This window comes from Piliocolobus tephrosceles, chromosome 18 (genome assembly GCF_002776525.5).
Source record: "Piliocolobus tephrosceles isolate RC106 chromosome 18, ASM277652v3, whole genome shotgun sequence".
NCBI classification, from domain to species: Eukaryota; Metazoa; Chordata; class Mammalia; order Primates; family Cercopithecidae; genus Piliocolobus; species Piliocolobus tephrosceles.
The window spans coordinates 33,632,934-33,648,545 of record NC_045451.1 but is presented as its reverse complement, the minus strand read 5'-3'; the positions used below and the strand labels follow the sequence as shown (position 1 = coordinate 33,648,545).

At 48.2% G+C, this 15,612-nt stretch overlaps 1 protein-coding gene across 6 annotated transcripts in view; it reads left to right on the top strand.

Moving 5' to 3' along the window:
- Positions 1-15,612, top strand: part of CTIF (cap binding complex dependent translation initiation factor) — a 336,159-nt gene that overhangs the window by 95,432 nt on the left and 225,115 nt on the right. For 3 of the 6 annotated variants that reach the window (XR_002730748.1, XM_023207582.1, XM_023207580.1), the window contains exons 3-4: positions 1,311-1,358; positions 12,466-12,537. Coding sequence is in view for 5 of the 6 variants with exons in the window: in XM_023207582.1 (XP_023063350.1) it covers positions 1,311-1,358; positions 12,466-12,537 (120 nt within the window). In the remaining variant the exon portion in view is untranslated. The remainder of the gene's footprint in view (positions 1-1,310; positions 1,359-12,465; positions 12,538-15,612) is intronic. The other 3 variants (XM_023207585.1, XM_023207584.1, XM_023207583.1) reach the window with 1 other exon arrangement.

Sequence of the window (15,612 nt, the reverse complement as noted above, 5' to 3'; positions counted from 1 at the left end):
CACCACACCCCTCCCCATGTTTAACACCACACCCCTCCCCATGTTTAACATCACATTCCCCCTCATGTTTAACATCACACCCCTCCCCCATGTTTAACACCACACTCCTCCCCATGTTTACACCACCCCCCTCCCCATGTTTAACACCACAGCCCTCCCCCATATTTAATACCATACCCCTCCCCATGTTTAACACCACACCCCTCCCCATGTTTAACACCACACCCCTCCCAGTGTTTAACATCGCATTCCCCCTCATGTTTAATATCACACCTCTCCCCCATATTTTACATCGTACCCCTCTCCCATGTTTCAGGAACAGCTGCTGTCCAATAGATTGGAAGTCCCCACCGTCACTCTATCCTTGGGTAGAGGAAGGATTAAAGCCCTATTCTAAAGGAGGGAAACTGAGGCACAGAGATGGCACATAGCCAAACCCCACTGCTGGGTGGTGGCTGACCTGGGCCCTGGAGCCCCATCCCCACCCCGCCTACTTGTGGTTTCCTGCTCTGTACAGGCCATGGCTGATTGGGTGTTGGGTGGTTAATATAGATGTATTTCCTGCAGAAAGAAAATTGGGACTCCAAATCTCATTGACCACTAACCTTCTGGGGAAGAGATGAGGAAGTTGTAAGTGGGGAAAATGTTGGCACATGTGATGTTCATGGATGATCTGGTGGATCACCAGAAAGCTTGGAAGCAGTATGCCACTGTGGGCGAGCATGAACTCACTTGGGGAATGTGAGAAATACTGATGTACAGGCCGCACTGCTAGAGGTGCAGGCAAAGGTGCGGGGCCTGGGCCTGGAGTGTTCATAAGCCTATGCGTCACTCTGATTGCCACAGTGGGAGCGGGGCTGTCTCCTTTCCCCCCTCCATGGCCTGCTGCCCCTGCTCCAGTCTCTTGGAAAGATAACATGTACAGACCCTATGAAGAGCGAATACATTTAATGACGGCATAGTTTCCAGTAAATTCTTGTTAGGAGGTCAAACTAAGAGCCAGTGAGAGTGAAGATTACTTCCTATAGCCCTATTTTGATGCTTTCAGGCACTTGGAAGCCCTGTGTGTCGTCTAAAATGCAGTGATCTTTACAAAGGGGTGCACTTTACAAAGTGGCAATGAATAGGATAGGGTGAGAGTGTTCAGATCGGCTCAGTGGCTTTTCCTAACGTGTTTCTCCTCTTTCCCTTTACGTCTCTCCTTTCATTCTGCCTTCCCTGTTCACTGTTCCCTCACCCTTTTTTAGAAATCCCATCTCTTCGTTTCCTTCTGCCCTTAAATTCATTTTCCCTGATGTCTTTGCTCACAGGAGGAAGCACTCAATGGTGGACCACCCATGAAAGGCTTAACTGAAGAAGTGAGTTTATAGGAGGACTGCGGGGTGGTTCGGCATGGGAGATTTATTGTGTATTTTCCCCTTATTTAAAAAATATATTCTAAATTATACAAGTACTTTATGCATACATTCCCATAGTGCACAAGAATTCAAATGTTAATAATTAAATTCTCCTGAACTAAAATTATTTTAAATTATCTAAGTCCTTTATGCATACATTATCACGGTACATAAGAATTCAAATATTAACAATAAAATCTTCTGTGCTACCACCTCATTCTGCTCCCTTACTCCTACCTCCCATCAGATGGGTGAGTTCATTTCCTTGCCTTTTTAATGCCTTTCCTGACATATGTATGACTTGAAGAAATACAATATTGTCAAATCATAGATCACAGCCAGTGGATATATTGTTCAATAACTTGCATTTTTCACCTGCCCACATGCCCCAGAGATTCCTCTGGGCTTGCATATCTGCTGTGTTCTGTTTAGTGGCTGCCCAGTTGTCCATAGCATGGATTTGTTTAACCATTTGCTTACTGGTGGGCATTCAGGTTACTTCTAAATTTTCCCCTGGAAATATGTGATACTTCAACGCATACTGTTGAACATGCCTCCTTCTGCACAAATAACGGTGTTTCTTCAGTTAGATGCTGAGAAGTAAAATTGATTTTAATAGCTGTTGTTAAATTGCTCTCCAAAGATCTTCCATTATGCACACTACCACCAGTATATTGGGACATCTTGTCATTTTAATTCACATTGTCTTATTTGTTTTTCTTTTTTCTTTTTTTCTTTTGAGACAGAGTCTCACTCTGTTGCCCAGGCTGAAGTGTAGTGGCGTGATCTTGGCTCACTGCAACCTCCGCTTCTGGGTTCAAGCAACTCTCCTGTCTCAGCCTCCCGAGTAGCTGGGACTACAGGCACATGCCACCACACCCAGCTAATTTTTGTAGTTTTAGTAAAGACGGGATTTCACCATATTGGTCAGGCTGGTCTTGAACTCCTGACCTCAGGTGATCCACCTGCCTCGGGCTCCTAAAGTGCTGGGATTACAGGCATGAGCCACTGCGCCCGAAATTGAATTACCAATCTTTTTATTTTATTTTTTTCTTTTTTCTGAGATGGAGTCTCGCACTGTCGCCGGAGCTGGAGTGCAATGGTGTGCTCTCAGCTCACTGCAACCTCTGCCTCCCAGGTTCAAGCAATTCTCCTGCCTCAGTCTCCTGAGTAGCTGGGATTACAGGTGCGTGCTACCACACCTGGCTAATTTTTTGTATTTTTAGTAGAGACAGGGTTTCACTATGTTGGCCAGGCTGGTGTCGAACACTTGACTCGTGATCCACTCGCCTTGGCCTCCCAAAGTGCTGGGATTACAGGCATGAGCCACTGCACCTGGCCTTTTTTTGTCTTTTTTTTTTTTTTTTAGATGAAGTTTTGCTCTTGTTGCTGAGGCTGGAGTGCAATGGTGTGATCTTGGCTCACTGCAACCTTTGCCTCCTGGGTTCAACTGATTCTCCTGCCTCAGCCTCCCGAGTAGCTGGGATTACAGGTGCCCGCCACCATGCCCGGCTAATTTTTTTTTTTTTTTTTTTTTTTTTTGAGACGGAGTCTCGCTCTGTCGCCCAGGCTGGAGTGCAGTGGCTGAGTCTCAGCTCACTGCAAGCTCCGCCTCCCGGGTTTACGCCATTCTCCTGCCTCAGCCCTCCCACGTAGCTGGGACTACAGGCGCCCGCCACCTCGCCCTGCTAGATTTTTGTATTTTTTAGTAGAGACGGGGTTTCACCATGTTAGCCAGGATGGTCTTGATCTCCTGACCTCGTGATCCACCCGTCTTGGCCTCCCAAAGTGCTGGGATTACAGGCTTGAGCCACCGCACCCGGCCATAATTTTTTGTATTTTTAGTAAAGACAGAGTTTCGCTGTGTTGGCCAGACTGGTCTTGAGCTCCTGACCTCAGGGATCCACCCCCCTCGGCCTCCCAAAGTGCTGGGCTTACAGGCATGAGCCACCACGCCTGGCCACTAATTATTTTTTAATAGAATAACATTTTATTTTATGAAAGTAGCAACTGGAGAAACTGAGACAAGTGAAAAATGGAAGAAAAAAAAAACCATCATTTTATGGCAACTAATATAATTTTTGTGCATCATTTTTTTAAACATATTTTATAAAGTTGTACTTCTAGCATACATGTAGGTTTTATGATCTGTAAGTTTTAATGATCTCCTAGACATTGTTTGGTGGTGGTTTTTAGCATAAAGTGTAACTATTTAAATTTGCTCTTTTTCTGCTAGGTAGTAAAATAAATAGAATGAAAGCTAACATTTATCCATTCAGGCTCTGTTAATAGGCTCAGGGGGCAAAGTCAAGAACAGAACAACCATGATCTCTGTCTCAGTTTCTCACAGGGAAAGACAGACAATACAGGGAGAAGGAAATGCGATGTTAGAAGGTGATGCATGCATGAGGGAGGCAGGAAGTGAGTGGGGAAGGCTCACTTAGGAGTGAGGATTTGGGCACCATGGCTCACGCCTATAATCCCAGCACTTTGGAAGTCTGAGACAGGTGGATTGCTTGAGCCCAGGGGTTCGAGGCCAGCCTGGGCAACATGGCGAAACTCAGTCTCTACTATAAATAGAAAAATTAGCTGGGCGTGATGGTGCGCGCCTGTGGTCCCAGCTACTGTGGAGGCTGAGGTGGGAGGATCACCTGAGCCCGGGACCTGGAGGTTGCAGTGAACTGAGATCACACCACTGCACTCTAGCCTGGGCAACAGAGTGAGACCCTGTCTCAAAACAAACAGACAACAACAACAACAACAACAACAAACAGAAAGGAAAGGAAAGAAAACAGGAGGGAGTGGCAGTGGGAGGGGGTAGGAAGGGAGGGAGGGAGGAACAGAGGGAGGATTTGAAGGAGGTGAGAGTGAGGCCACCTGGGAAAGAGTTAGGCAGAGGGAATGGCCAGGGCAAAGCTCTGGTGTGGGGCATGCCACACAGTTGAATGGATCCCTTTGAATGCCGTGTAGAGAATAGGCTGTGGTGGGGGGTCAGCAAGAGAGGAAGCAGAGACCAGGAAGCCATCTCCTTGCCCCAGGGGAGAGGCAGTGGAGACTGGGGCCATATGGTCACTGGAGGTGATGAGATGCCTTCAGAGTCTAGGTGTGCCTGGAAGGTGCTGACACTGTGATTGACCCTGAAGATTCTAGCCTGAGCAAATAGGATAGACTTTGCAGAAATGAGCTATGCAAGACCCCGGAAGAGCAGCTTTGGGGGGCAAAGGTCCAGAGTCCCGTTTGGGCATGAAAGGTTTAAGATAATATTAGTCATCTTAGAGGAGATGTTGGTCCACCAGTCCGATGCACAGTGGTGGTATTCAGAGGAGGAGAATGAGCTGGAGATTTATATTTGGATGCTATTTTAAGCCCAGGGAATGAGGAAGTTTATAGGAGAGAATCAAAGATTGAGCCTTGACTTAAGAAGTTGGGGAGATGAAGAGGAAGTAACAAAGGAGACTGCGTTGTTTCTTACATGTTAACTCATTTAGTCTTGATGATTCTATGAAGATGCTGTTATTATTACCATTTTACAAGGGAGGAAATTGAAGCATAGAGAGGTTGACTTAAGCTTCCTGAGGCCACACAGCAAGTACATGGCAAGACTGGGGTTTGAAACAGGCAGCCTGTCTCCAAGTGCCATCCACTTACCGTCTCTGCTATTGGTAGATCTATTACTATTACAGATGGAGGAAACTTAGTCCTGGGGATGAAGCGATTTGCCCAAGGTCATAGAGTAAGTGGCAGAGCTGGGATCTGAACTCAGGACTCTCTGCTTCAAGAACTCAAGCTCCTAATCACTCAAGCATTCTCTACAACAGGAAAGTTGTTTGTTTCTGAAAAGATGGGAGCAAAAGCCTCTCTCTCTCTCTCTCTCTCTCTCTCAAATCTCAGCCATCAGCAGCATCCTGTCCCTCTTAGCACAGGTCTTTTCTAGAATATCACTGGATGAAGAATGAGCTGCCCGCCAGCCTTGGGTCCCACCTCTGGGTCTTGGTTCTCCTCCCCATGTCAGTAAGCCCATGTGCCCAGGATAAAGGAAGCTGTCACGCACACTCCTGTCTTTGAGAAGTTGGGTCTTCAGGCTGGCAGGATTCTGACTGCGGTCTGCGAGAATGGGAGGAAGCCATTTCCCCTCAGCCTCAAGTCCCCCTTCAGGGAAATGAAGGCATCGGTGAGAGCCCTAGTTGCATTGTGCAGCACCCACCTGGGGCAGATTTTACACACAGAGGTCACATTCCACCACCACCCGTGCATTCACTGGGGAAGACCTGGCATGTGGACCCCCAATATCCCCCCTGGGTGGTCTGACACCACCCTTGGTTAAGAAGCCCTGGGTAAGATGACCTTTAAAATAATTTTGCATTTTGAAATAATTTCAAATATACATAGAAATTACAATAATAGTACAAACAATTCTTGCATATGCAATTAACATCTTACTACATTTGTACCCACACACTCTCTCTAAATATATCTTATGATATATATAATTTATACATATAATTGTATATAAAACTTCTTTCTAAATCATTTGAGAGTTAGTTCCAGTCATGATGCCCCTGTATCCCTTGACACTTCAGTGTGTATTTCCTCGGAACAAGGACGTGATACAGTATAGGAAATGAACATTGATAGAATGCTGTGATTAAACCTGCAGATCTTTCAGCAGTTTTCCCAGTAATACTGTTTAGAACAAAAAAAAATTGGCTGTGATCTCTGTCTAATCCAAGATTACATATTGTGTTTAGTATCAGTCATTTTTCCTGGCTCTTTGAATGATACCTATTTCTGTCCTTTGCTCATTCTGCCACTTTTTGACTGTGTATTCCTGGGTAAGTTACTCAACCACACTGTGCTTCAGTCTCCATGTTTGCTAATTAGAGAAGATAAGAGTGCCACGGTAGCCATGAAGAGTAAGTGCAATGGACTTAGAACAGTACCTAGATTTAAGTGAAGTCTTTATATAGTCTGGTGATTAATTCTTTGCTACACAGCAGGCTCCCCTTATCCACTGTTTTGCTTTCCACGGTTTTAGTTACCCGCGGTCAACTGCAGTCCAAAAATGTTAAATGAAAAATTCCAGAAATAAACAGTTTATAAATTTTAAATTGTATGGCATTCCGAGTAGTATGATGAAATCTCATGCTGTCTCTCCCGGGACATGAATCATCCCTTTGTCCAGCATTTCCAGTTTGTATCCTCTACCTGCCCATCACTGCCCAGCCCAGAGTCACTGAGCAGACATGTCTGTTACAGGATCACAAACAGATGTAGGGCTTTTTACCACCCACGGTTTCAGGCATCCACTAGGGGATCTTGGATTGGATCCCTCAGTGATAAAGGGGGGGATGACTGTGCATTTTGCAAGTGGCTTCTCGCTTGTCTTTATTTGTTCGTGATTTATTTTGTCACATAGAAGTTTGAAATTTTGATGTAGTTTAAAATTTGCATCTCAGATTTTAATCACTTTGGAATGTGTTTTCCATGAATTGTGCAAGGCAGATATCTAAGGTCATTTTCTCAATGGCTGGGTGGTTGCCTCAATACCATGTATTTATTGATGAGTCTCTCCCTCAATTTAAAACACAATCCTTATCCTATATGAGGTTCCCATTTGTACATTAATTTGCTTGTGGGTGCAGTTTTATCAGTTAATCTGCTTTTTTATTCTTGTACTGGTTCAACATGCTGGTTTGACTCTAGCTTTATGAGATACTTTGATGTCTGGTAGGGGGAGTTTTAGGCACCACTGAAAAGGGGGCCTGGTTTAGCTTTAGCACCTCCAGCCTCCCACACTCTGAGCTTCTTGCTTCTCTTTCCTCCTCCTCCAATGCTCAGTACCCTGGGGTCCCCCCAGTCTTTCCCAATCTCTGCTCATAAAACACTGGCTGGGTGCGGTGGCTCACACCTGTAATCCTAGCACTTGGGAGGCCAAGGCGGGTGGATCGCCTGAGCTCAGGAGTTTGAGACCATCTAGGGCAACATGGTGAAACCTGTCTCTACTAAAAATACAAAAAAATTAACCAGGTATGGTGGTGCGTGCCTGTAGTCCCAGCTACTTGGGAGGCTGAGGCAGGAGAATTGCTTGAGCCCCAGAGGCGAAGGTTGCAGTGAGCCAAGATTACGCCACTGTACTCCAGCTTGGGCCAGAGTGAGACTCCATCTTAAAAAAAAAAAAAACAAAAAAAAAACCACTGTCCATCCTGGGATGTAAAATGACAAATAGCTTATTTTAATTGTTTTTTATTGTGAAATACTTGAGATGGACTGATAACAGAGAATAGTAAAATACACATCTATTTTGAGTGGAGAATAAACATCTGTACTCTCATGTTTATTAAATCTTAACCCTGTGTCATGTTTGTTCCAGGTTTTTAAATTAAGACATGAATTATAATAGCTGTGGTTGAGGCCTTTAAACCATTCTTGTGAATTTGATGTTCATCGTTCCCATATCTAGCAAACTTCCCACATTTCCCGCCTTTCTGTTTGATGACCTTTTCAAGTAAGATACCACCTTTGCCCCCAAGAGGACTTGCAGGTTCAGGAGGCTCAAAGCTGTAAGCCTGTTTGCCTTGAAGGGGAAATGTGTGGGATTTCAAGCCCTGGCCCGGACTGAGGAGCGGGTCTGGAGAGGTAGGGCTCTTCTTCATTCTTGACTCATCTCCTACAGATCAGGACAGGTTCTGGGGAGGTCCATTTCTGGAAATTTTCTAGGCGGTGTCTCAGAGTAGGTAAATGGGAGGCAGGAGGTGGCGGTGCCTGCCACAGAAGAAGCCGGTGTTGAGAGCAGAATCCCAGCAGGGATGGGGAGGAGCTTCAGAACAGGGAAGGGAGGGCTCCTGGAGGGCCTTTAGGGCCAGGGAAGAAGCGTGTCTCTGATGGAGGAAATTCAGGCAGCAGCCCTGGACAGGCTGCCCTGGGGCTACTGCTGGGCTGGGGTTTGAGATGGAGCCCCACAAGCCCAACGAGTAGAGCTTGCTGTGCTCAGTGTGATCATTCACACTTCACTCCTCCCCATTTACACAGTCACACGCAGGGCCACAGTCCGTCTTCCTGCCGGGGGCTATGCCTGTCTCCAGTTTTGCCGGGTCTCTGGAATGGGCCTCTGTGGACTCCACCGTCTTGCTGGCTTTCCTGTGCACAGATCACCCACTTGGCCTGCTGCTCGTCTGTTCCACACTCTGAGATCCACTGCTTCATTTCCATCTCTACCACCACTGCAAATGAACCCCTATGTGGGACCTCCTTCCCCACTTCCCCCAGGCCAGTTCAGCCTCCCGTAATAGAAACCTTCGACCCCTCCATATGGAGGAAGTGTCTCTGAGATCTCTAGCCTGACAGCCACTGTCTGCCCTAAGCAGGCCGTGTTCTACCAAGCCTGTTGCCTCTCTTGGGCATCTCACTGTTCTCTGAGCACCCTGGGTTGCCTGCTTTCCCTCTCTTACAGCCCCTGCCAAGAGCACAGTCTTCATCTCAGCCACACCATCCCCACCGCCCTCTCATTGCTCTTATTTGACATGTCATCTGACCTCTCCTGTGTGGGGACCCTCTGTGTTCAGGGCCCCACACAGAAGGCTCTCAGGAAGTGGCTTTTGGTTGGCAACTGTACAGTTAAGGATGGCCTTGGACAAGGCAGAGCAGTCTCATTGGAGCTTGGAAAGCTCACCAAGGAGGGTAGGGTTGTATATGGATGTGCACAAAGCCTCAGGGTCTGTTCTGCGCGTGCCCATCAGGAGGCCCCATCCTGCCAGGGCCCGTGCTGACCCCAGAGGCGGTGTGACCCCCGTGAGTCACCGTGCTGTGGAATATCACACCAGCACTACACAGCTGAGGTTGAAATGTTCAGGATGCCTGGAAGGGGAGAAGTCTTTTTGTGAGAGATCACCTAGGATGGGATGAGGAGTGCAAGCATGGCCTCGTGTTTCCTCCAGCCAGTGGACACTGTTCCTTGAATGTCCCCCACCTGTCAGCCAGGCTCCAACCAGGGAAGCAGAAACTACTTCAGTATATAAAGCAGAGGGATTATAGTTACAATACTTTAAACATTACACATATGTATGTATATACATATACATACATGTTTATGTGTATCTGTATACATTATTCTAAAAATGTGGGCCGGACATGGTGGCTCATGCCTGTAATCCCAGCACCGTGGGAGGCCAAGGTGGGTGGATCACCTGAGGTTCAGGAGTTTGAAATCAGCCTGGCCAACATGGTGAAACCCCGTCTCTATTAAAAATACAACAATTAGCTGGGCATGGTGGCACATGCCTGTAATCCCAGCTACTCAGGAGGCTGAGGTAGGAGAATCACTTGAACCTGGGAGGTGGAGGTTGCAGTGAACTGAGATTGTGCCACTGTACTCCAGCCTGGGCAACAGAATGAGCCTCCATCTCAATAAATAAATAAATAAATGTACATATATACTTCTAGTTGTGTATGCATGTATTTGACGTATGTATAAACACATATATATTAGTTTTTGTTTTGGAACTATTTTAGACTTATAGCCAAGGTGCAGGATGGAACAGGGTGTTCCCAAACACTTGTCCCTCAGCTTGCCATAATATGAACCTTAGGTAACTATAGAACCATTATCAGAAGTAAGAAATTAACATTGGTACAATGCTCTTAGCTAGAAGCTTTATTCAGATTTCACCAGTTGTTCCATGAATGTCCTTTTCCTGTTCCAGGATCCAAATTTGCATATAATTGCCACATCTCATTCCCTTCCAATCTGATACTTTGTCTTCTTTTCTTTTCTTTTACAACCTTGACACTTTTGAAGAGTTCTGGTCAATGCTTCTGTAGAAAGCTCATCAATTTGGGTGGTGTGATGTTTTCTCATGATTATGTCGAGAGGGTGCATTTTTGTCAAGAATACCCCAGAAGTGATGTGCCCGTCTCGATGCACCACACTGGGGAGCCCATGATGCAGATATGTTTTGTTACTGGTGATATTAACCTTGATCACTTGGCTAAAGTGGCATCTGATGGTTTCTCATTTTTCTCTCCCCACCGCCAGCCGTGATTAGTAAGTATCTTAGGGGAAATACTTTGAGACTGCAATGATCCAAGCAGAGGGAATTTAATCCAAAGAATTGATTACTTCTACCTGAGAAGCTACACAGCCCAGAGAATGGCAACCTCAGGTAGCTAGTACCAACTCTCGACCTGAGGCTCAAAGAAAGGGAATGGGCGAGGAGTACCTCTGACACCGTTGCCACTTCTCTAGGGCTTCACTGTCCCTTGTGGTAGCCACAGGCCACATGTGGCTCTTGGAGCCCTTGAAATGTTCTTCATCCAAACTGAGGTGTGCTCTAAGTAGATTTCTGAAACACTGTGGAAAGAAGAATGTAAAATATCTCATCAACAACTTTTTGTATTGATTACCTGTTGAAGTGATAATATTTTGATAGATTAAATAAAATATATTATTTCATTTAATTTTACCTGTTTCTTTTTAAAATCTGGCTACTAGAAAACTTAAAATCCTGCCTGTGGTTTCTGCGTGTGACTCTTATTTTGTTTCAGTTGGATAGTGCTGCCCTAGGGCACACTTCCACCCAGCCCATGTCGATAACATTGTAATAATAACATTCATCCTGGACAAAGGTCATACCCTTGAGCCATGCTCAGGAGGGCATGTCCAGCCGAGGTTTTAGAAAGTCAGGAATGCATTGGCACACACTCACAGCTTTGACCATGTCCTCAAACATACAGAGACTGGGCTTCCCTCTGCTCTTTCCTTCTTTTTTTTCTTTTTCTCTTTGTCTTTTTTTTTTCTTTTTGAGGCTCGCTCTGTTACCCAAGAGCATTGTGCATTGGCACAATCACAGCTCACTGCGACCTTAAACTCCTGGGCTTAAGCAATCTTCCAGTCTCAGCCTCCCAAGTAGCTGGGACAACAGGTGCATGCCACCATAGCTGGCTAGTTTTTGTTTTTGTTTTAGTAGAGACAAGGTGTCTCTATGTTGCCCAGGCTGGTCTCAAACTTCTGGGCTCAAGTGATCTCCTGCCTTGACCTCCCAAAGTGCTAAATTACAAGTGTGAGCTGCCTGGCCCTCCTCTGCTCTTTATGTATCATGCAGGGTGTAGGTTAAGATCAGTATTCATCAACTTCAGCTCCAGAGGCTAGCTAATGTTTAATGCAATAGTAAAAACACTGCCGTAATCCTGGATAGCATTTGACAGGAAGGGCTATACGACTGCTACTGTATTGTATCTATACAGTGTTTTTATAGCTCACAAAGATCCTTCATCCCAGCCTCCCAGCCAGTCACCCAGCATGGCTCTCCCCATTTTATAGATGACAAAATGAAGCCTGAGAGATCACATGGATTTCTGTGGCTCCCAAACTCCCAATGCATCCCTTGGGGAGCTCGTCAAAACACTGATCCTCTGGCCCTGGCCTCACAGAGTCTAATTCAGTGGGTGAAGGCTGGGGCCCAGGGACCTCTATGTTGCAGACTCTGGGGACTCTCATGCAGATGGTTGTCAGACCACACTTTGGGACACAGCAGCCCTCTGAGTTCTCATGGGATGTGAGTGGCAGGGCTTGTCTGAGCCACGCTTCTAGAAGATGGCCAGGTTGGGCTCTTTCCTGGTGCCAAACCCATCATCTTTTGGAGCTAGGCTTCTAGGAAGACCCACACATACCTGCCCCCTGCCAGCTCTGGCCACACCCTTGATGTAATAGAGGACTAGTGTGGCTGAAGCCAGGTCAGGCGGTCAAACGTGGTGCTGGTGGTACCAAACTCAGAATAAGTTTTGTCATGTCTGGCTGACTTTGGGATGTAGCCAGTCTTTGTCACTGTGCTGGGCTCAGGTGAAGGGAAGTGATTTGCCTCCCCCTCAAGCAGATGCCAAAGCTTCATCTTGATGTGGAGCTTGAGGATGCCAAATTGGGTCTGGTGGTTGAGAAGGATTTGGGTTGAAATGACCAACTAGGATTCCACACTCATGCTAATGGGGAAGGCCGGGGCACAACTCCTGCAGCCTGGCAGAGTGAGCATGGGCCTGGCTGTCCTGCCATCACTGATCACTCCTTTCTGCTCTGCAGTGGACAGCGGACTGCAGCGAACCGCTGGACAGCAGCTGTTCCTTCTCCCGAGGGCGAGCCCCCCCACAGCAGGTAGGGAACCAGCTCTGCGATCTGTCTGGGGGTATCCTATGTCTTGTCTGCCTGGGTTCCTGGGCCAGCCCACAATGGCTGCTGAGGGGTGGTGACATGGAGAGTGCAGAGAGGTGGGAGAGGGGAGGATGCATCTGTCCCCTGGAAAGCCCTCCCTAACTCCCTGCCCACAGGCACTCCCCCAAACTCATCCATTGATGAGATTTCTTTTTTAGTGACTGCATTCTATATACTAACACACATCTGGAAGCAGCCCAGATGTTTGCTGAGGAGAATAAAGAGGTGTCTTGGAATCCATCCTTACAGTGGAATATTACACGGCAGTCAAATGACTGCACTGAGGGTTCAGGCACCGACGTTGTGGCCCCACAAACAATGGGACTCAACATTTTGATGCTGGTGGGTGCTTTGGATGTCACTTCTGCTCCAGATCTGCAGAAGGCCTGGGAGGGGCAGCCTGTGGGGGAGCTGTCAGAGACTTGTCCATGCCCCCAGCCAACCAACAGTCCTGGGACTCCACCGGAGCCTGCCACCTCTCTCCCTGCTGCTTGCCGTGAGGTCCTGAGAGGCTCGTGGGTGGGTTGCATGGCTGGGAGGGAAGGGGGGCAGCTGCTCTTTGAGAGCTGCCCTGGTGACCCCCAGGCCCTTCCCCACACCCTCTGGTGGTCCAGCTGTTCTCACTGATACCTCATCCCTGCCTGCAGGAGCCTGTGGGATTAGAGGCTGAAAAAACCATGTGTCCCCATCCCGAGTTCAGCCTCAGACTGTGCCTGTCCAGAAAGCGGACAGAGACCCTGCAGGCTCCTGCGAGGGGCCATGCCCGGTTTCAGAGCCGCTGCAGTCATGGGTTGCCCCGGGCCTACTTGCTTATGTTCAGTTTCAATCCACTTAATCATGTTCAGCTTCGGTCCCCTGGCAGATTCACCCAACTCCTCTATTCTGTGCCAAGGGAAGCTGGTCAGTGGCCTCGGTTCTAGATCTTTCTTAGGCTGCAGGGTGTGGCTGCCCCATGGTGTGGGGTGATGGCTGCCCAGGATGGTTCTTTCACATGACAAAATTTGTTTGTGTGTTCAATTGTTTCTTAAGAAGGAGGCCATAAGAGCCCCAGGGGTTGGGGGTGATGGGAGACCTGGAGTCTTGTTTTTGTTCTGCCACAAACTTGGTGGCAAACTCTTTCCCCTTAGGTCTCAGCTTCCTCACATAAAACTCAGAAGGAGCCTCGATGGCCTCTGAGGGTCCTTCTTATATCTCCGTGCCATTTGCAGATGAGGAAACTGAGTCCCCCGGAGGTGCCACTTGTCTGCCCTCCACCCCGTACGGCACTGCTGCCTTGCCCAACTGCAGAAGGTGACCTTCTAGAGGGTGCCTTTGTGTCTGCTGCCTTCCTGCCTGGGACCCCGTGTTATACTCCCTGACCCCCTAGCTTTTGGTCTAGGCCCTGCTCCTCAGGGGCACTGGCTTGCTCCTGCCAATTATTCTAGGGTCTCCTAAATGGAGATTCCCCTCACTCTTCAGCAGCGGTTGTGAACTTGGATTTGGGGACTCAAGCACCAGGCGGAGACTTTCAGGGAGGGCTTGAAGCTCTTGGATGGGGAATAAGAGGTTTGTCCCTGAGAGCTCTCTGTTATTTGGTCAGCAGGTGTCTGGTTCTGGAATCTTCCAATGAAGGGTCCTTTTTCCTCTCCCCTTTACCATCTTTTTGGGGGCCTGTCTGCTGCCTTTCCCTTCTGGTCCCCTTCTCCACATCACTCCGGATAGAGTCTCCAGGGGGCGAGGAAGGGTTCTCCCCGTTTTCTCCCCTCATCTGCCTCACCTCCCACACCCAGCTGTCCTCTCGGGTCTGCCTTCCCCACCTGCAGGAGGTTGTGTGGGGGTTCACCAGATAATATGGGCCCATGGAGCAGGGCTGGGGGCTTGTGGGGTGGGGTTAGGTGTGGGCTTGTCCCTGCCCCAGGCACCCTGACACCACAAGGCTCACCCCAATCCCACCTTCAGGAAGCAGCTGAGCAGTTGACTCGGGGTAGGCAGTGTTTGACAAAATGAAATATAGCTCAACTTAAAAGTGAAGTTGTGAAAAGCTCATATTAAATCCTTTCTTGGCAGGTGAAACTGAGACATAGGTTCATTATAGGGGAGGTGCCCAAGGAGGGTGGAGGGGAGGAGCCCAAGGAGGGTGGACAGCAGGGTCTCTGCATAGAACCCCACCTAATCACCTGACATGCCCAGAGGCAAGGTTTTGTGGGAGGGACCTCCTACAGGCCACAGGAGCACTGGCATTCCCATCACCCCTGACCTGCGGTGGCCGCCTGATATTCTCAGAGGGAAGACGGAGAGATGTCTACTTCCAAGAAGTGGAAGAGGGGCTGGGCCACTGAGGGACACCCCCTGCCACAGCCATGTGTGCCTGGTGCTGTGTTGGTCTTGGGTGCAGAGTCTGCAACGTCCACGCCTGGAGAGCCAGCTGGGACAGAAGGGAAGGCTCAGTCAGAATGCTGGGTTTGCCTGAGTCTGGTGTGGGATGCACCACCTGTGCTGTGTGAAGTTGCTTACAGCCAAGGAAACCTCTGAAGATTGGAGAGGGTCTTTCAGGAGGGATTTCTTAGATATTTGTCAACCAGGAGTGTTTGCAGGGGCCTGGTACTAAGCTCCAGGTGGGCTTGAAGCCAGGGACCTGCCTTCAAGGGCAGCACTGCTAAGTGAGAAGGACAAGACACAGGTGTAAAACAAATCCCCTGCAGGACACAAGATGGGGCCCAGGGGGTAGCCTGGAGTTTAGAAACCTGGGCAGGTGCACAGAGGAGGTGAGGGGTAGCTGCATCTCCTGGATGGATGGCCAAGGTTCAGACCTGGGTACTGCACGGGGAGGCAGGAGCATCTGTGGGCCTGAATTTACATGAGGTCTCCCTTGGTCGGCAGCACCTTGGTTCAGTGATGACAGGCTTTAGTTTTAGACATCAGAGAATGAATTTATTAGGTACAAACGACAGCGTGGCATAAACAAGAGGAACCTTTATTTTTCTCTTGCCACCAGCCTGGATGGGCGTTCAGGGCTGGTATGGTAGCCCAACAGTGTGG